The sequence below is a fragment of the Dromaius novaehollandiae genome, chromosome 16 (genome assembly GCF_036370855.1).
Source record: "Dromaius novaehollandiae isolate bDroNov1 chromosome 16, bDroNov1.hap1, whole genome shotgun sequence".
NCBI classification, from domain to species: Eukaryota; Metazoa; Chordata; class Aves; order Casuariiformes; family Dromaiidae; genus Dromaius; species Dromaius novaehollandiae.
In genome coordinates, this window is record NC_088113.1 from 16,786,169 (window position 1) to 16,809,769 (window position 23,601).

Below are 23,601 nucleotides of genomic sequence, written 5' to 3' on the forward strand. Positions count from 1 at the left end.
AATAAGGGCTGTAACACAACCAAGTTGTGAGGAACTGTTAGTTCAAAGTTGGATAATATATTATCTAGAGAACTGTGCGGTCATAAAATGAGCTACAGATGAGCGTGCAGCACCCTCTTCAGGCTCACTTCAAAAGCTTTGCTAGGGCAGTCCTGGCTTCAAACTACTAAGATGCTGGGATGTCCACCTGGAATCAGTGCCATGCTAAAAAGGCAGCTCTGCATCTGATTATGTAGGCAAGCTCTAAAACATCCACATTCAATGAGTTAGTCTCTCCAACCATTACTTCTCCGTGATCAGCTGTAAATCCTTCTCTCCTCCCCCCGCTTCTTTAACAGAACTTAAATGAAAAATATTAAAGGTATTGTTCTAGACCTGAAGAATTTAAAGTGCATTTGCAGGATTGTAAATAAAAACTAAAAGGTTGCTTAGGAACTTTAAAATACAAGGTAGTTTGGTTTTTTCTAATGTAAAAGAAAATTAAGAGAAGTATTAGCTTAGAAGCTGCATGTTTTAGATATTCAGAAGAAATATCCTAGTTACTACCTGACAAGAGCAAATTATGACTCACAGGTTGTTCTCGTAGGAAATCTTCTGAAATCTAGGTATGTAGAACAGATGATATTAGTATGTAGGATATATTTCCAAGCTACAGATATCAGGCCATCTTGCCAGCTGTTGTCATACATGAAGTACTTGCTAAAAATAGATTTTCTGTGACTAGAATGCAAAAATGTATTACTGATTTAAAGCAAAATGGTAATAACATGGTTTTGTAAATACAAGACAGACAATATATATTTTTCCTGAAACATTTAATACAAATATTTGCAACATAGTTCAACCATACCCCTTTACAATTTTATTTTCTCTTAGAAACGCCTACTGAAGTCTAATACCACAGATTAAGAGGATAGAGCTCTCATACTTCCTATTTGATCCCTAAGTAATTTATAGCTATATTCTGGATCAGACAAAAGAGGTCCTCTGTATACACAGACCCAAAACATGCATTGGAAGTGACTATTTTTTCTCTGAAAGTCAGGTAAATAAACTAAAAAAAGTTATTAATAGACTCCTTCAAAAATAGCACTTTGCTAAAAATCCAAAAATTTACATATCATATTGCATTTTAGCAGATTCAGTAAAATAATCCCAAATCTCTCTAATAGAAAAGAAATCTTATCTACAAAAGACTTTAATCTCATTAATGAGAACATTCTTCCATTACGATAGTTTGCTTTGGGTTTAAAAAAACAAAAAACAAAAAACAAAAAAACCCTAACCACCCCTAGGTGTTGAATTTCACATTTAAAAAAGTGTGTTTATATTCACCTTGAACTTCAGGTAAGTAACTGAAATCATTACATTAGAATTTTCTGTCTTCTGATAGAAATAGTGTCTGCAATCCTCTGCGAACATTAAAGAGTTCCTCCTCTTGCTGTGCAAAAAGCATTACATTTATCACACACTTTAAATAATCTTTTTTTTTTTTTAAGTATCATAATTCTAGCATATAGTATGTTACTTCAGCATGAAATATGGCACTTTTCCTTTCCAGGTTAACATTCAGCATATTAAGACCCAGAACTAATATATCCATATCTATCTTAATTATCTCAATTAGATAAGTCTGAAGTGTAAAATGTCAGTGATATTTGCATTTTATCTCACTTGCACTTTTGATAGTGTATGAGAAACTAATTTTTAGTAAGTCAACGTGCAAACATCTATGCTTATTTAAAAAATAATAAAAATGAAGATAACTTCATTTACCATTTCTTTAAGAAGTTTCTCTTGAAGTCCTTTCATGTCTTCTTTCATCAGATGCATCTATAAAATGTACTTACACTGAATACTTTTTCCCTGCTCACAATCAGTAACACATTTTCAAGAAGGCAATTATATCCCTAAATGGTTTATAACTGACAGATAGGGAGATGCACAACCATGCACCAGCCTGGGGAAAGAGAGGCCTGTGTCTAATTTGTGCTTTCTTGGATGATTAACAGTGGTAAACAAAGCCACAGAATATAGCATAAACCTCACAGCAATTTTCCAAATAATTGCAGAAATCTTCTAATAGGTGAAATTTAGCCATAAAAGGCTGAATACTGCAACATTAGAGGATATTTTATGACAATTAAAAACTACAGAAATACCTATGCATTAATGCAATGCTAGGGATAAAGACTTTTTTTTGGGGAAAAAAAGTTAATGCTGATATCTGTTAGCATAAAATGAAATAAAAAATGATCAAAACCAACAAAGAAATGAAAGCTTGTCATACCTCAGAAGTAAAAATATGTTCCTCGTAATCAACAGTGTGGTAGATGTTTTTTTCAAACGAAGTTTTAAGAATCTGAATTCTAAGGAAATAAAATGCAGTTCAAACTACTATGCTACATTCCATACACAACATGCATCCCTTCATTTGTGGTGTATTAGTATTTAAAAGCACAGAAAAATATTATTGTCATTATTACTTCAGAATATTGCAGTAGATGCGTAGACACTTAGATGGATACTAATTACACTTTTACAATTAGATAGCTTTTCTCATCTGATGAATGTTATCTCTTTTTTATGGAAGAGAACAATCACACAGAGAGTATTACTTGGCCTAATTCATACCTTGAATGGACACAGAGCACAAATCTAAAACCAGCATTAATCAAGTCTACTAACCTCTGTTGCTCATTTTTCGTGTATGTACTAAAAGTATGTGCATGTTTTTTCCAAAAACTCTAGAATGAAAAATATAAATAGAAGAAAATCAGTAGGAAACAAGGTTTTCTAAACAGAAGCTGACTGATATCTAATATGAATAAATTAACTCGTTACCACAGACTCAGCATAGAATGGGTAGGGGTTATAGAGTCACCACAAATGCTTTAAAAAAAGGGGGGGGCAGAGAAGCAAGATAATAAATGCATTTTTAATCAGAATTAATAACTTAAAGATTATATGAGAAAAAAAATCCTACTCTAACAACTGTTTTTTCCCATGATAAAATAATTACAGTACAAACCGAGAATTCTTTTTCCATATTTTTCAAAGACTGAGAATCTTTCTCAAAATTCTCAAGCTCCTCAATGATAGCAAAATGAAATTTGTCCAGCTGCCTGATCCTGTCAAAACAAAGTAAGTTACGTTTAGAAGGTATTTGTTGTATTTTAAATGTGTTTTAAAGTAAATCTTTTGTTATAGACCTGCATTCATGAAGCTGATAATTCATTGTTGCCAAATGCTGGTGAGCAGCTCTTAATGATTGCTTAGTAAAATGATCCATTTTCCTCGAACGGCTCTAGGAGAATATTTTTTAGTATTAGTTTCAGATTTTTACTTTAAGAAAAACCTGTTAATATATTAAGTATTGTAATTATTTAGTATCACAGACAATACACTGAGCAAAACCAATCTTTATTGCATTATCTCCTTATCCTTTAAAAAAGCTATTTATTAATGTTAATAAGTTCATATTTTGGTCAAAATTCTATCTATTTTAAGTAGAATACAAATTATTTGAAAAAATGATGTATGCTTTCTCTGGTTTTAGGACATCTAGCACGTGATGTGTGACTGCAGCTGTCTTACATGAGTGAAAGCATTATTTGGGCTCATATTTCCCTTTTTGTAAGCAAGTTAAATTCACGAATTATCACATTTGAAAACCAAAATACAGTACACACATTACTTTAGATAAATAAGCTTGTTTCTCACAAGGCAAGATGAAATAAGGCAGATCTCAGAAAGAAAGAGTAAGTGATTATGTAGTAGGAATTGAAAAAGACTTAAAAAGCAATCCTAAGTCTGTAAATTCTTAAGCTTCTATGCACGTAACTATTTCCATGTTCTTTTAAGCAAATTCTGTAGCGTAACACAAGTTACTATTCACATGTACCCACACATACAATTAATATTGTACGTGAAATGTCTTGCCTGGATTTTCCTAGTAAATTCTGCTTGGAGCTTCTGACATATACCGATAGTTGAACAACCAGGTTCCCAGATGTCTCCATCCAAAACAGACAGATCATTTACAGAGAAAGTAGATATGCTTTCAGACACTACAAATAAAATAAAATAAATAAAAATAAATCATACATAAAAGCATCCTGTCTGTAGTTACACCAGCAACCTCAATCAGCTATTGTAATATAAAGTTTAGTTTCACCAATTAAATGACTGAGACCCATTTCTATTTTCATATCGCATTTCAGACTTTTTAAATAGAGACAGTTTCTAAGTATTTAGCATTTATCTTTTATTTTTTTTTATATGTAAAATGCTTTTTATGGTAACTATTTTTTATTAATACTTTTAAATTGTTATTTTAAACTTTTGCACAACTATACTTAAATATCAACTTTAACTCCACAACTAACCTCTGTAAGTAGTATTATCATCTGGTTTAAATAATTTTCTAGGCAGCAGCTTTGTTGTTCTGCTTCCTTTCTTTTCCTCCTCTTTGTTTGTTTCTGCTTCATCAGAATTGCTTTCTGTATCACTGTGGTACCTTCGTTTAAGAAAAGTTTGTATAGTTGGTCCTTTAATAAACATGAAGACAATGTTTAATATTAGGTTTATTTAAAAATAATGTTGCTGAAAGATAAAGAGGAGATTATTTTCCCTCCAGATCAAAAGTCTAGGAGCATGTGTCCTGGCTTTGGAGCTCCAGAACCACATAAAAATTAGCGAGCATTGCATTTATAGAGGGCATGTTGAATAGGCATGAGTAGTTGAGGTAAATCAACAACAGGATTTCAGTGGAACGCAAAAGTCTCTGGTCCACACAGGACTGACTCCTTAAACAAAAACATTCACACCAAGCCCTATTTTCCCAATAATCCCATTTCCCATTGTTTCAATAGCAGGGGGAGTATTTCTTGATCTAACTCTTCCTTAGAAAGCAACTGTATTTTGGAGGCAGATTTTCAGTTTACGTAGACAGTAGGGTATTTAAAGCAGTGCAAAAACATTAAGATTGATCTGAAAGAACATTAAGTATTAGGAATATTAAGTTAGAAAAGGAATAAAAATTGAGCAATAATGAAAAAATTAAAAGACTTTGGATTCAAAGGATTCAAAGACTTGAGCTATATTTGTATGCCAAAGAAATGCTTTTATTAAATATTACAGACACACATAGGAAGCCTTTTAGTCTTAAATTAAAGATTTGTACCAGACTCATGTATGGGGCCACAAGGTTCTTCACACCAGGACTGTACTTTACTTCCACTGGAAATGGATAACGGAGATGGTGGCAAACAATCCTAAAAGAAAGGTCAATGTATATTAGCTTCAAAGATAATAAGCACTTCAGAAGTCTTCATCAGAAATCCATGTTTATGCTGCTTTTCTTTAATCTACAAACATGCACACAACCATAGCAAGGAAAAGTTACTACATGAGTTTTATTCAAAAGGCATATCCTTACTAGGCAAGAGCAAAAAAGAACAAATCCTTCATCACATTAACAAGTAATGATAGCAACAAGTCAAATGACCAATAAAGTCCAACTGTTTCTTAGTGCAAAAATAAAAACATTCCTTAAAGGAGTCGTTAGTGCTTTTGTTTTCTTAGAATATTCATGAGAATTGGTTTGAAGATACAGCAGTTCATTTGCCAATACTACAATAATTGCTATATTAAGAAGTACTTTAACGCTAAAACTGTGAGAGTACATTCGCACATTAAGAATTTCTGCATGAAGGTGCCACAGTTTTTTGATTTGTGAAAACTATTATTAAAAATCAAAAATAAAATATTTATCTGTTCTTTAAGATATTAATTATAACTGGTCTTGTTGAGATACAACTCTTTCTTTACATACACAAGATGAATATTTTAAGATATGTAAGATATATTTTAATAATACAAAATATAAGATATAAACACAAACTAAGATAATTATAACAAATTTAATAAAAAACAAGATGACACCAACTGTAAAGTGAATAAAACACATGAAAAGCTGCAGCTCTTTTCAGAAGAATGTGGGATGTAGTAACATACTTCTTTGCTTTTGATGATAGGTTTAGTGATATCTTGCAGTTTTCCTTCAACAGAAAGTTTCTCTGAAGAGCAGCGCCTAAGACTCAAATCTTCATTAGCATCACATGTTTCAGATACAGATCCCTCTGCATGTTTTCCACTGAGAGTTTTATATGTGGTTACTGGAGTTAAGCTGAGCTAAAAATTAACAAACAACAAAACCATAATTGAAAAGAGATGTACAAAAGTGTACTACAGTTAATAGATTGAAGAACAATAACGAACTACTGTATTTAACTGAAAGATTAAAAACAGTAGCAGCAGGAAAAAAGAGATAAACATTTAGCATGAAGAAAAAATATTTAAAATTCTTTGAAATTACAAGGGAAAAAAAGACACATTTCCACAAAGAAGTCCCACTATGAATATTGTCCAAGAAACAACATGAGGCACACTGCCAAAGCTTTTTTCTGTTTGCAGGAATTCCAAATGAATTCTGATTTACACTCTTTTGAAAATCCCATTCAGCATTCATGCTGCACAACAGAATTCGCACAATTTCTAGTTAGCTCATACCGTTATAAGAAAAGCTTTGAACAACCGACAAATACTACCCAGATTCATTCTTTGAAATATAAATCCTACTTTGCCAACGTTGTTTCTGAAAATTTGTACTACATGTACTCTATTTAATGCTCCCCTTCTGTGATACAAAATCATTCAAGAAGAGATCAGTGAAGAAAACATGGTATTCAGAGCTTTACTATGAAGATGGAGGGGGATGTGGGAAACCCATTTACAGCACTTTCAGATTATCCTAGCTTCTGCAGACCACCTAAAATCCCTATACAATTTACAAGCTTCTGTTGGTGCAACTCAACCAATAGTAACCACATAAAAGTGTCAAGAAGTACATACTTGGCATTTTTAGAGAAAGTAAAATTTTGAAAGTATCACTTCGGTTATGTCCAGTGTATGGGTGGAACTCATGGTTACTTCCCAGCTTGAGATGTTTATATAATACACAGGACATTTTCAGCTAACACAACCCCACTTAAAAAAAAAAAAAAATACATGCAAGTGAATGATCATTCCGTTGATTAGAAATAAACACATCATGGTGGGAAAAAGTGTTTTTTATTTCCTCCTGGTTTTTGAAATAACATCATTATTTATTTCTTCAATCATGAGCAAGCAGTTTTGATGGGATATAATTGAAAATTTTGCCTTATGGATATTTCACACGTCAAAGCTGTTTTTTGCTTGCTTCCATTTTGATAAAGTGTGCTATGCGTATTAATGAAAGAACCTTTTTCATCACATAACTATCATCTCCTGAGCAAGTGACTCAGATTGATCTGTTCTTCTACAAGACTGGCCTAACTGCTCTGCAAGAAATGGTCTGTTAAAATTATATTAAACAGAGTGAGTCAATATCATCCACTACTCAAATTCAGATCAGTTTTGGACAAAAAATACTTTAAGAAAAAGCTATTTCAAGACTCAGCTTAATGGAACAACTTCATTTAAAATACAAATACTGAAATAATAGCAGAGTAGCTTTATATTCTTACCAGAGATGCGGCAGTTAAAACAGATGAGAAACTTTTACTTCCAAATGTTAACTTTTTAACAATATCGCGAGGGGACTGATTTAGATGAATAGCTTGAATATTCTTTTTTGGTGGACAGAAGTTGCTGGGAGAGATTCCTTTCCCAAAGTTTAAAGTTTCCATTTTTCCTGGTGTTGACTCCTGAAGCCCAGGTGATCTTTCACTAGAAATGTGCTCTGGAGTAAAGTCTCCCTCTGATATTCTTTCAGCACCTAGAAAACAGTTGCTTAACTATGAGCACGAGGAATGAAAGGAAAAATCATATGTTAAAGCCCCATATTGCTAATCATCCCTACTCTAGGTATTTACAAGTCTCAGATGTGCAAAATTTGACTCTACTGGATGGTGGTATTGTTCTTGCCATACTTAAACTGTTTGCACCCTCCTCACTATTTTAGCAGCTACCAGATTAACTCTAACAGCCTACTTTCACTTACGTATTGCACTTCTGCACTATGCTGATGTCAAATAATTGTACAAACCTATAGGAATGTTAGCGGTATCTTAACACATTTTCTTAAATTACGTGGTATACACATTGAATTAGGGGTTTTTCATATTTTAAAAGCATGAAATAAATACAAATTTATATTACTGTGATAATCCTCCTTTAGCCTCCAACTTTCTATACAGTGTCTCCAAAAACTACAGGCAAAATACGTACATCTCATTGCCTCAAGAGATGCAGGACTTTCAGATGAAGGCATTTCAATTTCTTTTTGATTTGCAGAATCCTTTGATTTAATAAATGCTTTATGTGTATAGTCTGCTACTCTCTTTTTTGGCTCCATAGATAAAACATTCTGCAGTTTCTTCTGCTGATTATCATTTTTGTTTTGCCCATGTATATGTTCCTATTAAAATACATGTATAAAAAGATTATCTTCAAATATACAAAAGTGTATAAATAGGTAAAGAATCTGTTATCTACATGTACAGTTGAACAAACAGAAGGCCCCAAAAGGAATATCATTAGAAGCATTTAAATTCCCAAGGATATCAGATATTCTAATGTTAAAAAGCATTTAATTTGTATAATTCAGTATCCAAATTTCTACTCTTATGAATTTCTTTACTGTTGGAGACAATTACTGGTGCTTCAGGAATTAACCAGTGAAGTTTACAGACTTTTCCATACGTATTACAAGGGTATGCTAAAAGAATGAAAATGTTTTAGCGCCCTGTGTCATTGCTTAGTTTATTAAAAAAAACCCAACTATTTAGATATTTACCAAGTGTATGGACATACTCATCCTCTCTGAAGCCAACATTTTCTTTTTAAACAAAATAGGCATAGTGTTATCAAAAATCACATCATCTCAAAGAACACACCTAGATTGACTAAAATCTCCCATTAGCATAGGCATTTTCAAAGTTTTTTAAACAAAGGACACAGTAGTTCTTTGGAGCAGAATAAATTTCATAAATAGAAACTGAAATAACAGTATTTGACTTAAGGCTTAGACTACTATTTAGTACTGGTTTCCTCTGGCAGGTAACTACTCATAATTAAAATGGAGGGTACTAGAAACTGTAAATACCATAGAAAATTCAGTTCAACCCGTTCACGTTGGGCACTCGAAGAGTACTAAATTTCAGAATATACTTTGGAAGACACCGCAGAAGTGGGTTTTTAGGAATATAGTGCAACCATTTACCTGTGCTTTTGTTTTCTCTTTCTTAGAGGTGCATGCTGAAGACTTCCCTTCTGACTCTGAACTTGAAGGTTCCTTGTAATTTTTTGCTAAGACAGCTCTTCGAGATCGTTTTGGTCTGGTGGTTTGTTCCATCATTTCATCAGTTCCAGGACTTGGTTTTTTACATTTGGTTATCTTTGGAAGAATAAAAATGTCTTCAATTTATATCAGAATAACTACAAAAATAAATGGCAGGTAACTGTTTAATTACTTGAAATCCAGTATTTCAAAACAACTAAACACAGTATTTTCAATTCTTGTGCTTTTTACATAATATAGAAGATCAAATATCACTGCAGTCTATCTGCATTGAATTTAATGGACTTACACAAGGGAAAAATACAGCAAGTAAAATTGAATGGCTGACAAACTACGGGTTAATTTATTAGTGAAAACATTGTTTTCCTTATTCTCCAGACTAAAACAAGCTAGACTAGTAAATCAAACAAATGGAAGTGTCAGCTGTGATAAGCAAAAGGTCAAAAACACAGCCTAGAAAACCAGCAGATTATGTCAATGAGTTAAATGAGAAGTTATAGAATAGGGATTATTACGGTACAAATATTTCCATGGATCTCTGTTGGCAGTTCTTCAAAAGCCCTGAAGCTTTTCAACATTGCACTAAGCATACAAACATGAATTCCTCATTTAATTTTGCCCTACTCCAGATGAAATTCATTTTGCATGAAAAAGCAAAAATTCATCTACATACACGCATCCAAGCTCAGCAGGAGAATACCTAGGTTTCTCCGAAGAAGTGTCTAAATTGCTGGAAAGACCAACCTCCTAAAGACCTCTCGGAGAGGTAGTGTAATCTATACAGACTATGCTAGATGAGCACCTCCTTCCACAGACTGTTGAAGGGAACAGCAGGAAGTGCTAAGTACTTGCATCAATAGCACAAAGGTGAGGTGGTGGGAATAGCAGCAGCACTCCCTGCCTCCTGTGTAACAATATGAGAAATTTAAGATTTGTGTTTTAAGTCTTTATTGAGCTTTGGCAAAATTTAAATTTTGCAAGCTGAGAGAGTGCCCAATCATCAGCCTCCTAAGCATTCTGGGAAGATTCTTAGTGTAGATACGACAGCGCAGTCAGGAATACAAGACTCAACAGAGGGCAAAGAGTCAAAGTAAAGGCCAGCTTTCAGCTGGAGTAAAGCTGAAGTGGGTTTCCAAACCCTGCTCTCTAAAATATGAATACATTTACATTAGACTGTAATTAGACTTCAGTTCAATAGAGCAAAACTAGAAAAACCCTGCCTAGCGAGTGGGAACCAGCATCCTTGATAGTCTCCTCCAAACTGATTACTTTAGTGACTAGGCTAGAATCGGTTTTCCTTTCTCTCTGTCCCCCTTCTATATCATAACTGCTGCCACTCTCTCTATGCAGTGGTCAACTTTCAGAAAAGGAGCAAAACACATTCTCATCAAAAGTACCTCAGGGACCTGAGGTTAGAAGGGATGCAAGATTTGAGTACAAAGCCTCTCAGATTAGGAGGGATTAAACCTCTTCCTCCTACTTTCTGAAAGTACTCTACACAAAACATATGCTTTCCAAGCCTTCACATCTCCAGCGACAGTCTGTCAGTGACTTCCCGGGGTTCTGTTGCTGCCTATCTAAACCTATGCAGCAGTGGGACCCTACCTCTTCAAAACAGGCACTTTGAACATACACGACTAGATCTGGGGAAATTTCATATTATGAGACACATTTAGTAAGCAGACTAAATCAATATTGGGTACTTATGTGTTTGAAACTCTCTTCTGCTTTGATTTAAAGGGACTAGACACCACCATCAGTACCTACACACAATGACGATATCTTCGTATTCACAATTTATATTGAATGCATATAAATAGTGTTAAATTACTAAAATTAAATACTGTGGCTTACAACCATCTACAAGCATCTTCCATGAAGATGTTTATAATCACTTGTAATTTATTATACTCAACTTCAATAGGCTTACATATTTTGCTATTATTATTTTTTATTAATATAATCCTTAACATTTTTCTCTTCAGAGTTGTAGTACATGTTAACTATATTCATTAAAAGAAATTATAGTTTCAAAGCTATTAAAATGCAATTAAGCATATTACCCAAATTAAAATCCTCACTGAAAGGCTAACGGCATACTCAGAGTAGATGGCTATTAAGCAGTAAATAGTCATAATCAATAATTTTAAATAATAAAACTTACAAAAGCACCGAAGTACAATAATTATTCTAACTCACAGCTAGTATTATCACTGAAATACGAGCTAAATACTACATAAAAAGAATATACTACCTGAAAAGAACTAACTGGATTTAGTAAATGATTTGAAATAAGCATGGAGAAATTGCATACATATATGCAAAATAATAATAATAATAAAACAGTTCCTGTGGTAAGTTATTTTGAATATCTACTACAAGTTAAGTTGCAATTTTATATTTACCTTTTTCTTTTTTGTATTTTCTCCTTTAGATGAATCCATCTGGCATTCAGGTCCAGAGAATTTATCTGCTGTTACAATAAAGTATTAGAAGAAGCAGATGTTTGACATTTACAGTTTTAGCAGTAAGATTATGGAGTCACTTTTATTCCCACAAACCTGTTGATTCAGTAAACTGCTTTCAGTTCATTAAGTAAAAGCTTTTTCTTAAAACCACCACCTCAATCCCCTGCCCCCCAAAACTTTTCCACATTGAAAAATACAGATTTTTTGGAAATTAACATTCATAAGCGATAAGGAAAACTAATTCTAAAATTCCTTGTGTTTAGAGATAAGACAACAAAAACACATTGTATATTCAACAGCACATTACTAGCTGTACAGCTAGTAACTGTGGATAAATTTAACACGGCACTCTTAAGGAATAAGAAGAATGTCTTACTTTTTTCTGTGCTTATTGATTTCCCTAAGTTTTTACTTCTACAGTAATCAATTAACTGTGGTTTAGATTTCCTATTTGATTCTTGTAGCCAACTGATGTCGGTCTTGCTCTCATCACCTCTGTAGTCTGTGTCTGTGTCACTGAAGAGATGCTTCTTGTTTCGATTGTTTTTAGGCTATAAAAACCAAAGGATCATTTAAGAATATACCTTTCATTAACATATGTGGTATTTAAAGGCAGGAAGAACAGATAAACCGACCTACAAAAATCTGAGCCTTACTTTTTTTTCTCCTTTCACTTCAGCGCTAATTGTACTTTCATCTGGATTCCTTAAGAAAAAAGAAAACAAAAGAAAAAATACCGCTGAAGAAAACATCAAAACTGTTAAATATTTTTTCTAAATCTTTCTGCTATTCATATACATGGATTAAGGATTTAAATAAATCTATCCACTTTTCTTCCCCTCCCACATCCGTTTTAGGAATATCTGTTCACCTTAAGTCTTAAAGGAATAACTTATTTTCTAGAGACAAGCAAGGACACACAGTAACAATACAACTATCCTCTTGCAGGCTGGTCATTAATGAAAAAATAATCCCGTTTTCAGGAGGTTATATCCCTGTAGTATTCCATGAAGAGAACTAAAGCTGTCTTCTTCATGAAACACACTATTTCATTTTTATTAGGCTATGGTAAGTTTCCCACAGAAAAACTTTGAAATAACCCACGGCAACTATATTAAAAGTGATAACATCTTGACATTGTCATCACTCGTACATTCCCTGGACTGGCATAATGGAATGCTGGGAAATACAGATGATATTGTTCTGGATGACAATCGGAGAGGACCAGGACGCAATATAATATCCCTACCCCGTTTTGGTTGGATTTGTATTAACACTCAGTTCAGTAACATGCAATTCTTGGACCTGAAAATGTAAAAAACAAGTGAGAAACCACTAAAAATTTTCATTCAAGACACCTTTTAAACAAACTTCGAATGATAGTTAATTTCTATCTTGGAAATTATTCAAGAGAAGAGCTGATAATAAAAACCAACAGGAACTGACTGAGGCTCTCATATCTCAACTCAATAGATTAGTTTCCAATCACTTTGTTCACTGCCTTCTTCCACTCAGCAAGCTCTTCTCAGCAATAAAAAGCACAACTTTGCCTTTTGCTTTTATCTTTACTAAATTTTCATTTTAACATCTGAGCAGAAATGTCTTCAGAGGGAGAAGGAAAGGCAATTTTTACTATTTCTAGGATAACAGATTTACAATACTTATCATAACATACGCTCTTTTATTCTTAGTTCAAGAAAACATTGTAAAAGATTTAAATGGCCAGAGCTTTAGGATAGTCTATATCATTATACATTTGAAAATTATGGAGCTATTTACATACAGAAGCCAAGGATATGACAAACTTACTCCAAGCTTTATTGTAGGCTCATCAAACCCACTGATGTTAAAGTTGTAGACATCATCCCTGTCAAATAGGCACAGAGAACAATTTTGTGAGTGAATTAATGAACATCTCTCAAAGTTGGGTAAGGATAATTGGAAATTTTGTTTGAAATTGTTTCAACTACTCACACAACATGACCTGCAGTTATATTAAGAAAAGTAGTAGTTTTCAGGTTTCTGTTCTGAACTTTTTCCTATACATAAATCAAAAATTACTCATATGTTGGATTTGGACTTATGCATTCAAACATACTGTCATCTCAGAAAGCAAGTCTTTCAGCATAAACATATGAAAATACTAGCTGATGTTCAGACACTCTCACACTTAATTAGCAATAATACAATAAGGCAAAAAGAAGACAAGAGCTGGTAGAAACTAAAATGAAATGTAAATTTTCATCCTTTAAGGATATTAAACTCATGGCATTTTTCCCCAAATGTATTAGGAATCATCGCTGTGCCACAGCTATATCCCATTTAAGGATCCTATAGTCTCACTTAATCCAGTTTTGTTTACAACATTATCTTTCTCCTAAGTATTCAGCATTGTTATATTCAAAAGGAAAGACTCCACACTCATAAGTAAAGAGATTCAATTATATAGTATTTAACTAGGAATTAATTTGTGTTTCTCTCGCTAATAGCTGCCCATATAAATATTATTCCAGATAAAATATTTTTAATAAATATTTGTGTTAAGTATATACATCTTATGCCATACTTAACCATAACTTCTACAGAAATATTTAACATTCAGTGATACTTATTAACTTTTGCTTTACATCCACTAGCTGCCACCATATTTTTTACTTTTTACATTCCAGCATTTGTGAAGCATTTTTGCATATTTCTAATTAAAAAAACACAACAAAAGCAATAATTTAAGTATACCTTATAGACACTGAAATGGGACTTATGTAAGTGTGGTCTAAAAGAAATAAGGATACATTTTGTTAAACAGTAATTAGAATATATGCATTAAAACACTGCTTATATACATAAAAGTCTTCTAAAAACAATTATCCTTGTGTTGATAGCATAGCCTAAAAATGAATCTTAAATATTAAACCCTGAACGCTTTATGCTTTGACTTTACATGAGAAAAAAGCCTTTTCACATTTCAATACTGTATAACTGATTTTTCAGAACAACTCATACAAGTCTAAATTATTTCATCTCATTTTTCCCTCCACTATACCCGAACGCTAAAGGGTAAAAAGGCACCTAAAGACAAATTTAACAGGTAGTCAGGCATTGTAGTACAAAAACAAGTGGCTTAATAGGGATTTTCAGAAGCATTCATGAGATCAAGCCCTTTCATTTTTGTTCTAGAAAAATTAATCCCAGATCACACAGTTACGCTGCATGTCCTGCCTGTCTTGAAATCCCTATCCAAAGCCCTTAAAAGGCGATGCAGTCCAACAGCCACTCTATTCCTCTGCACCCATTTACAATGAAACTGTAAAGGAGAATGTGTAGTAACTGTATATACAGAATATCTCAGAGAATCAGTTCCTGTAAGGTAAAACTGATTTCTTTTCTTTACGAATATGTTAAAGTGTTCACCAGTCAACTTTTCAAGGAGGAGAGAACTAAGAACTTTGGATCATCAGAAAAATGAAGACTGAATACAAGTTTGAACCTCAAACTGAAATGAGAGGATGGAGACACCCTCACTGGTGCACACATCGTGCAACATCCATCAAGTGTCCCAATTAAATTCTTCCCATGAAAAGTGCTATCAGTGAGTGGATGAGTGGAAGAACACTGAACAGAATTTCTGACAACCCCTGCAGTGATCTCAGCTACTGGGACTACTAAACAGACTGCTAGTCTCCTACGCTTTGGTAGGACGAGGTTTACCAGAAGCGAACAAAGAATTCTGATGAAAGCAGAATGTGAAATACCTGTAGATAGAAGAGTAAGTCATACACAAAGCCACATGCACAAACACAAGAAGAGTAAGCACAAGAGTAAACAGTTAACATCATACCTGCTATAACCTGACGAGTCTCTTGATTTGCTTTTATCGTCAATCTTTTGTTTATATCTGTCACTGATGTTACTAATTAGTAATTTTGTTGCTTCTTTCATTTCCTTAGACTTTGTTTTCTGTAACAATATTTTGTAAGACTTAACTTTGAACCCATTCAGTAGAAGGACAAAGCTGCAACAGGACTGCAGTTTCCCAACAATCATCTAATTTCACTAAACAGTCTTACAGAAGTACTAAATCACATTCCTTTGGGAATGACTGCTCACTCTATGGGGAATGTAAGGGAAAATAAAATAAGGAGTTAGTTTTTTGGGGGTTCTTTTGTTTTTTTTTTTTTTCTTTTTAAGAGAGGTAATTTTAAGTCACAGTGAAAAAGTAAACACTTGTACTTGACATTATTTAATTCATTCTATATTAGTGGAAACTCAGTGTCAGATAAGTTTCTAAGTAAAATATATCTTCAGAATTTTGAAATACTGAAAATTTGGCACTTTCCTTAATTATAAGTGAAAGAAATGAAGGTAAGAAACTCACCATCTTTGACTGTTTATAATTTGCAGTCTCTTTTCTAAAGAAAATACCAGCTTCCTCTTTCATATCCTTGTATTTTGTAAAATCAGAATTCAAAGATGTTTCAGACACTCTAGCTGAAAGAAATGTTTTAAATTATGTTTCAGCAGTAGTTGAAATATTATTCCCTTCTGTACTTAACACTTTCTGTTCAAAATGATTAAAATTGTTTGACTGCTACACAGTATTTTGTAATTTTCTGCCCTCATTGTATCCATTTCATTTTTTTTCCTTTTTTCTTATTTCTTTGTTTTTCTGGAAAGGTACTTCCAAAAATTGAATAAAAAGCTTTTTGTTTCACAGCTCTTTCACTAAGAATAGAAACTAATATGTAGAGGAAAAGAAAAGGACTGGGTTAAAAAGTTATCTGAAACATTTTTAGCATTAACAAAACATGAACATAACCTGGATGGGATGTATGCCCTGATGACGGATTTAGCTTTTGCTTGTCACAGGTCGTTATATTAGTCTCAGGAACAGAGCATGCTCGTTTTTTCCATATTTTTATTTTATCAGAAGAGCTTTCCAAGAGACCAGGCAATCTAACAAAAATAATACCATCTTATCAACAAGAAATTGCAGAAAGTAGTCTTAATTACAATAAACTTGAATCATAAAATAGGAAAAGAGTGATAGCTAGTAGATACCAATACATGTTATGTTGGTATCTAAGCCTGCTATCATTCTTCAATTAACCAAGACATTGTGAAATGGCAAACCTTAAACAAAGAAATAAGATATATTTTTAAATCAATATCTAAAAGGGAACAGTATCCAATGACCACCATTCGAGTTGACCCTAGCTGTATGCCTGTGATGCATCTATAGGAGTTACAAATAGATGAAATTTGCACTACCTTTTTAAGGTACAGTTCACTTATACATAAACCCATGTGCCATTTGTATTTTATCTTCTGATATCGTCTGAAAGAATTACTCTGCTTGTTACTACAAAATGTTGCTTGAACTTGATTTAACTCCTACTATGATCTTGTTAGCAATCAAAGAATTATTAAATCAGTGAATCTGTTCATAAGACCACAGAAAAGCTATGTTCATGAAGTAGTCTTATCAACTATACAAATATTACTATTTTGATGCCATATATTTCAAAATAAAAACAAACACAAACCCCCACATAAGAAAGTGACCTCACTTACATAGCCAACAGTTCTTAATACAGCTGTCAGGGAAGACAAGACAATTAAATTCTAGAATTTTCTAAAACTATCCATCAAAATTTCAACTCTAGCAATACTTAAACATACTGCTCTCAAAAATAATAAATTTCTCGTAACAGCAGTTATTTTGGTTTCTTTTCCAATACTTACAAAGAAGATTTGTTGCATCTCCCTACTGGCTGAGAATCAGGAACAATATCTAATACTTCATCTAAATGAGATATTAATTTGGTATCAATCATTATTACAAAAGAAACGGACAAAAGTAAAAAACATTAAATAAGGACTATCAACACTTGCAAAGTTACTTGCCTGAAGTTTGCCTTTGACTGGCCTCATGTTCTGTCTCATGTAGCATTTCTAAAACTTCTTCAGCACACATTTGCTATAAACATAGTAGGACAATACAAAGAAAACATACTGGCAGGGGACTATACACAGTATAACTTCTTAAGCTTGTATTTTCCCTAATAAAATACAAAATTATTTTTTCAGTTCACAGAAGTACTGATTTTGATACCTTTTCAGGTAGTTTTGCCTCACTTCGGGTTTTTGACTTCCTGATACTCTGTTGTGTTTCACAAAACTCATTGTCTAGCACACACCTCTGTCTACCCTAAAAAGGGCAATAAATAACAGTGACATTTACAATCCATAAAGGCAAAAGAGTAAATTTTGTACTAAATAATACTTGAAATATTCTAAACTAAACATTTTATTTATTACAGCCTTTTTCTAAAACATGGCAATACCAAGAAAAATGTTTTGTAATCCAATAATCAGGAATTTGACCCTGATCTGACCCCAAGACAGTTGGAAATAGAAATAAAATCAAAGTGTTAGTCTGAAATCTTTGTTGAACCAGAACAGGGGGGGGAAAAAAAAAAAAAAAAGCTGCAGTTATTCGGTGACACGTATGTAGCTTTGTTAGAGTTCAGTGAACGCACTGATCAAAAATGCACTAAAACCAATGAGTGTATAAATGCTGGAGACATTTAGAATTTCACAACTATAGCTGACTGTATTATATTTTCTTTAAAAGTATTTCAGCGTTGCACAGTGAATTTGAGATTCCACGTACACACCAATATGAAATTGTACAGGGAGGAATAACTATGGTTGTTTTTTCCCCCCACTTTCTGCAGTAATATTATTCTGAGTAAAAGACTTAGCTACAGATGATGTGCATACTCCAGTAGCTTCTTGATACAAATTCTTTGTTTTGGTCTCATTTATTGCATTAACGTTAGCCCTTTCAGAAGAGCTCATCATTTGCAAAGGCAACTTAAATCGTCCTTTACAGGGCGTGGCTGGAGATGAAAAAAAGGAAAAAAAAAAAAAGACACACAGAGACATATTAGAATTCTACTATTTGTTCCACTACAATTATTGTGCTGCCTGTGACATCAATATGTGATGACCACATCTATGAGAACAGCATGACCACATTATTCCATAAACTTTAAAAAAGTTGGCTAGCAGTGGTATCAACTCATTATGTATCTGTAACAATTCTATTGATTTCAATTAAGTTATATGGAGGTTAATGAGCCAATAATAGATTGTGGATGTCCAGAGGCCAGCAATGCTTTTTGCAGCCTGTCACTGATAGAAAAGTTGGTCACTTATTTAAAGATTTGACTATATTTTTGTTGGGACAGACTGTCTGACAAGTTCCAAATAAAAGCCAGAGTAGTTCTCTGTCTTATTCCACCCTAATTTGCTCTAATTTCCATCATCTAATAGCCTTAATTTATATGTGCTATGTTAGTATATGAGACTAAGGATACTGGTGCATTTGAGATTGTGTAAGAAATTTAAGTTTGCGAGTCACACTGTTCAACCACCAATTCCATCTCCAGCCTATAATGGCTTTTTTCCTACGAATTGCTTCATTGTAGAAAGTGTTACAAATCTGTCAGAGTAGGACCATTTGTAGAAAAGCAAGGACTCCCACTTGTGGTAAAAAGGCTCTTCTCCTTATCCCTTCCTCTATGAAAACTGCTGTTAAAGTCAACATCAGTAGCACCGGACCCATGGCTCACACCTGCAGTGGATACTGCCTTGCCTGCCAGCCATATAAGCAACTGGCCTTTGAAGAAACACACAGTTTCTATGCAACTGGAACAATAAGTGACTCATGTTTGTGTAGTCTTGTCAAATATATGAGAGTAAAATGCAATTGATAGATGTATACACAGGAGAAAGTAGATTTCCCCATGTATCTGTCTGCTATAAAAGCAATCACTACTGAGAATTTTTTAAACTAGGAACATTTGGCTGTCATGAGGAGCGAGATGAAAACACACTTGTTTTGGGTCTTCTAACCAATTGCTTCTATCTGATGAACTACTCAAGCTTGCTCTAGCACTAGCAGCTGACTCTCTGATAGCCAGCAGAGCAAATATGTGGCTTTCAGCTGGCTGGAATGCATTTGCAGCTGCTATTCTGCATCATGTTATGGAAAGGTAGCAAGTAGACTAGTTGAAAAATGTCAAGACTAAAGCATCTGCTGGGGAGATTCTGAGTTCTGTTCTCCCCTTCGTTCCAGGTCTGCAATGGATTACAATTCATGCTTGTATTATGTTCATCTCCATCAGCCATTTGCATAGATGTCACCTAACAGTACATATTATCTCATGTAGAAACTAATTAACAATGCATTTTTCAAAGACTATTTATAGCATACTTTTACCCTGAAAGTACTCGTCAACTTACATGTACCAAAAAATTCCAGTGGACTCCTTGTAGAAAGTCTTGTAGTTCCAGGAATAACCACTGATGCTTCAGACACTTTCCTTTTACAAGACGTGATTATCTTGAAGCACAAAACAAACAAACAAAAAACTTAATATACTGCCTTAAGAACGACAAACAAGATTTCAGAAAATCTACTTCCAGGAGTCTTTTGACTCTTTTTGTTATTGGGATGTCAATTGCTATTGATGCACACAATTTCACCATGACACATGAGTTATTAAATAATCAAAACTAAAGGCTTTCAACTGAGACCAGTGATTTTTCTTTTTTAAATTAGTTCAGTAAGGGACAAATCCTGTCCCTGGTTAACAAACCAAGTAACTGGGATGATTTCCAGGAGTCTTCACAAAGTTATCCCATAGGCTGTAAACCAGCAAAACGTCAGGGACAGGTTTACTAGAGACCACTACCAGCAAGGCATGCATCGCATGCCTGTTGCATGACAGAGAAGATAAAGCAATGCTATGCACCCTCATCTTTTCCCCCATCCCTAGCATATCTGTAGGTAGTCCTGGTACAACTGTGCTACATCTATAACTTTACAGCTTTAGAGCTATGTCACAAAAGAAATAGCAGGCTTCATGAATTTTACTACTTCCACAATTTAGATCAAAGAATCACGTAAGCATAGAAGCAGTCCCATGAAACTGATGTGAATAACCAGGATATAGAATTCATCTTGACAACCTCATCAGAGCTTCTTTCGTAAACACCAGTTTCAGTGAACACCATGCCTATAGGACTTACCTCTAATTACAACTATTACTATACCTGATCATTAACAAGGCTATAATAGACTTATTCATATCATAAAGATACAAGCATGTCTTGAAATACTGTAAAGAGAATTTTTAGAGCATAATGGTCTATTAAATAAAATTAACAATTGCTTTTTATCATGCTTATTTTGAAACTGTAACATTAATAACAGTGAGAAACCTTTTTTTGAAAAAGGGATTTATATAGCTTTGAGTCAAGTAATAAAAATTAAAACCTGCATAATTATATTCCAATTGTAAAATAACAAAAAAGTCATTTTTATTGTTGGGGACCAAGATAGAATGATGCTGTGCAAGACAGCAGAGAATCTTTAAAGCAGAAAGTAATGATGTGGTAACTAAGATTTGTGGCCAGAATGTGTGCACGAGAGTTGCCAGCGATCATGTGCCTTCCTGCCTATGTGCCAGCAGCTGCGGTGGGCCTGTCCTGCCCACCTGCCAGGGATCAGGAGATGTCTTCCTACCTATCACAAGATGCCAGAATGCTCAGGAGATACTTGGAGGAGTGGCTGGGCTTGATTGCTATATAACCAGCCATTGTGTTTTCAATTAAGGATCTTTTGCACTACCCTACCTCAGGTCTGTGTCGTCATATGCCACATTTTATATCATAAAATACAAGAGAGATTTAAATTTACTTGTATTTCTGAGGTAGTCCCTTCTGTTTTGATAACCCTACTCTCACCTTGGAGGAAGCATCTTTGCACATGTCTTCAGTGTGCTTTTTATTCAGAGTCCTCAGGGATCCAGGAAGTTGCTGGTTTTTGGACTCCCTGAATTTCTCTTCCACTTCACCTTTTTCCTCCAAACCTGGTGACAACTGACTTTCTGGTACCAGAACCTATGTAATATTTTGCAGAAAAAGAAAAAAGTACTAAATATTTCCTTCTCTCTCTATATATACACATACACACACATGCACACACAGACATATAGGATACATTTTAGACATACATACACATACATATATATAAAAACTTCTTTACCCTAAGTATCACTTTCTGCACTACAGATTTGGATAGGTACTTTACTGCTCATATATATCTATTTTGAAAAACATCCAACTGTTACTTTGGCTAACAAGAACAGGCTACAAGATCACATTTGATTTACATAAAGAACTTCCTTTGTGTATATTTCTCTGACGGACTATGATCTGCATATTTTTTTCTGATTCTCTTCACAGAGATGCAAACTTGATACATGCATACTTACCAGAAGTTACTTAACAGTAATTATTAGCATCTTAAAAGATCAATCAATAGATTGATCTTAGTTATTAACCAGAATAAACTTAAAAATAATGCAAATAAAAAAACTATCCCAGCATACTGAAGTATAGTACCTGTGACCCACTTTCATCGAAAACAACATGTACAGTTGTTTTGGCAACTGATGTAGATTGCTTCTTATTAAATCCCTATAAAGTGAAAAATCATCAATGTAGAATATAAACTTTGCTCATTTTATTAAACAACAATCACAAAGGAAATTTTTAAGTCACAGAACGTAAATGTCTGAAATCAGGATAAAGGAGAAAAGAAATTCTGCAAGTTGTCAGCAGCTGCATTCCTCATGAGCTCCTCAGTCAGGAAGAGCTGAAGGCAGACTGGTTGCCACAAGCAGTAAGGAGTAAGCTGTGGTTGGCTAAAAATTTTTGAACTAATGTTTTTCATCTTAGAATTCCAGTCCATTGCAATTATCCCTTTAGTCTTGCATGGCAGTTCTGAAGAAGACCGACCAAAACCAGCTCAAAGTATTCCCAAAGGTTAGGGCATTGATTTGAGATGTGGAAGATCCAGTTTCAAGTCTTTGATTTGAATGGGTCTTTCCCAATTGTTCTTATCAGAGCTTCTTCAGCTTCCCACAAATAGCATTAAGTGGGCCAAAGGAGGAGTCTGATATTATAGTGGTTAGCATGGGAGACTAAAGTTTGGCTTAACTCCCTGACCTGAATCAGGGAGGTGGAGAATGAGAAGATGTAACAGAAATTAAACCAATGCTGAAATCAATCCAAAATTCCTAAGTTAGTTCATAAGAGTAGTGAGCATGTTAGACATTCAGCCTGCAGTGAGTCAGTTCTGAAAGAGTTTGCATTTGTAAGCATCTACTTCGCATGCAAAACTTGACATTAATCTATCGTGTTGCCTTTACAGCCCGTAAAGGGAGGTTTCATTTAAAATTAATTCCTATAGCAATTCATTTTACATCTTTTTATGCATCTGAAGATTAACATATTGAGGGTAAATGCTGTTCTGCAGTGGCCATGGTAGTCAGGAACTGTAAATAAACACACATCAATAAAATAGTCACATTTATATGGCAAGAGACATTCATTTTCAGTGAATAAAAAGAAAAAAAGCTATTAGAAAAGGTGTTTAAATCTTACCTTATGTTTATTTACCTTACCTTACATTTATGTACTCCATAAATCTTTCTGGTTACATCTTTGATTTCCAAGATTGAATCAAAATATAAAAAAAATTTCTCTCCTCCTTGATCTCCCACACTCATCGGGCTTTTGAGACTTATTGTTAATAATTTCTTTGAATCTTTTTCTGAACAAAAACAATATTTTAAAAGTACTTTCATTAGAATGTAATAACACTTATGTGTAATGTTTTAATGGTAATTTTGCTTTTCTAAGAATTAAGTC

The 23,601-nt window shown here is 33.8% G+C and overlaps 1 protein-coding gene across 1 annotated transcript in view; it reads right to left on the reverse strand.

Moving 5' to 3' along the window:
- Positions 1–798: 798 nt before the first annotated feature.
- The window catches only part of SYCP2 (synaptonemal complex protein 2), a 31,690-nt gene continuing 8,887 nt past the window's right edge, over positions 799–23,601 (reverse strand). The window contains exons 14-44 of the mRNA XM_064521586.1: positions 23,355–23,503; positions 22,291–22,365; positions 21,631–21,786; positions 20,125–20,224; positions 18,598–18,716; positions 17,927–18,022; positions 17,719–17,791; positions 17,557–17,617; positions 16,631–16,767; positions 16,190–16,302; positions 15,653–15,771; positions 14,551–14,587; positions 13,789–13,853; positions 13,624–13,681; positions 13,064–13,119; positions 12,471–12,519; positions 12,191–12,365; positions 11,752–11,816; positions 9,269–9,442; positions 8,275–8,464; positions 7,572–7,822; positions 6,019–6,195; positions 5,186–5,276; positions 4,389–4,550; positions 3,943–4,070; positions 3,213–3,307; positions 3,032–3,131; positions 2,689–2,747; positions 2,291–2,369; positions 1,777–1,833; positions 799–1,441 (exon numbers count right to left, since the gene is read on the reverse strand). Of these exons, the coding sequence (XP_064377656.1) occupies positions 1,370–1,441; positions 1,777–1,833; positions 2,291–2,369; positions 2,689–2,747; positions 3,032–3,131; positions 3,213–3,307; positions 3,943–4,070; positions 4,389–4,550; positions 5,186–5,276; positions 6,019–6,195; positions 7,572–7,822; positions 8,275–8,464; positions 9,269–9,442; positions 11,752–11,816; positions 12,191–12,365; positions 12,471–12,519; positions 13,064–13,119; positions 13,624–13,681; positions 13,789–13,853; positions 14,551–14,587; positions 15,653–15,771; positions 16,190–16,302; positions 16,631–16,767; positions 17,557–17,617; positions 17,719–17,791; positions 17,927–18,022; positions 18,598–18,716; positions 20,125–20,224; positions 21,631–21,786; positions 22,291–22,365; positions 23,355–23,503 (3,338 nt within the window). The 3' untranslated portion in view covers positions 799–1,369. The remainder of the gene's footprint in view (positions 1,442–1,776; positions 1,834–2,290; positions 2,370–2,688; positions 2,748–3,031; positions 3,132–3,212; positions 3,308–3,942; positions 4,071–4,388; positions 4,551–5,185; positions 5,277–6,018; positions 6,196–7,571; positions 7,823–8,274; positions 8,465–9,268; positions 9,443–11,751; positions 11,817–12,190; positions 12,366–12,470; positions 12,520–13,063; positions 13,120–13,623; positions 13,682–13,788; positions 13,854–14,550; positions 14,588–15,652; positions 15,772–16,189; positions 16,303–16,630; positions 16,768–17,556; positions 17,618–17,718; positions 17,792–17,926; positions 18,023–18,597; positions 18,717–20,124; positions 20,225–21,630; positions 21,787–22,290; positions 22,366–23,354; positions 23,504–23,601) is intronic.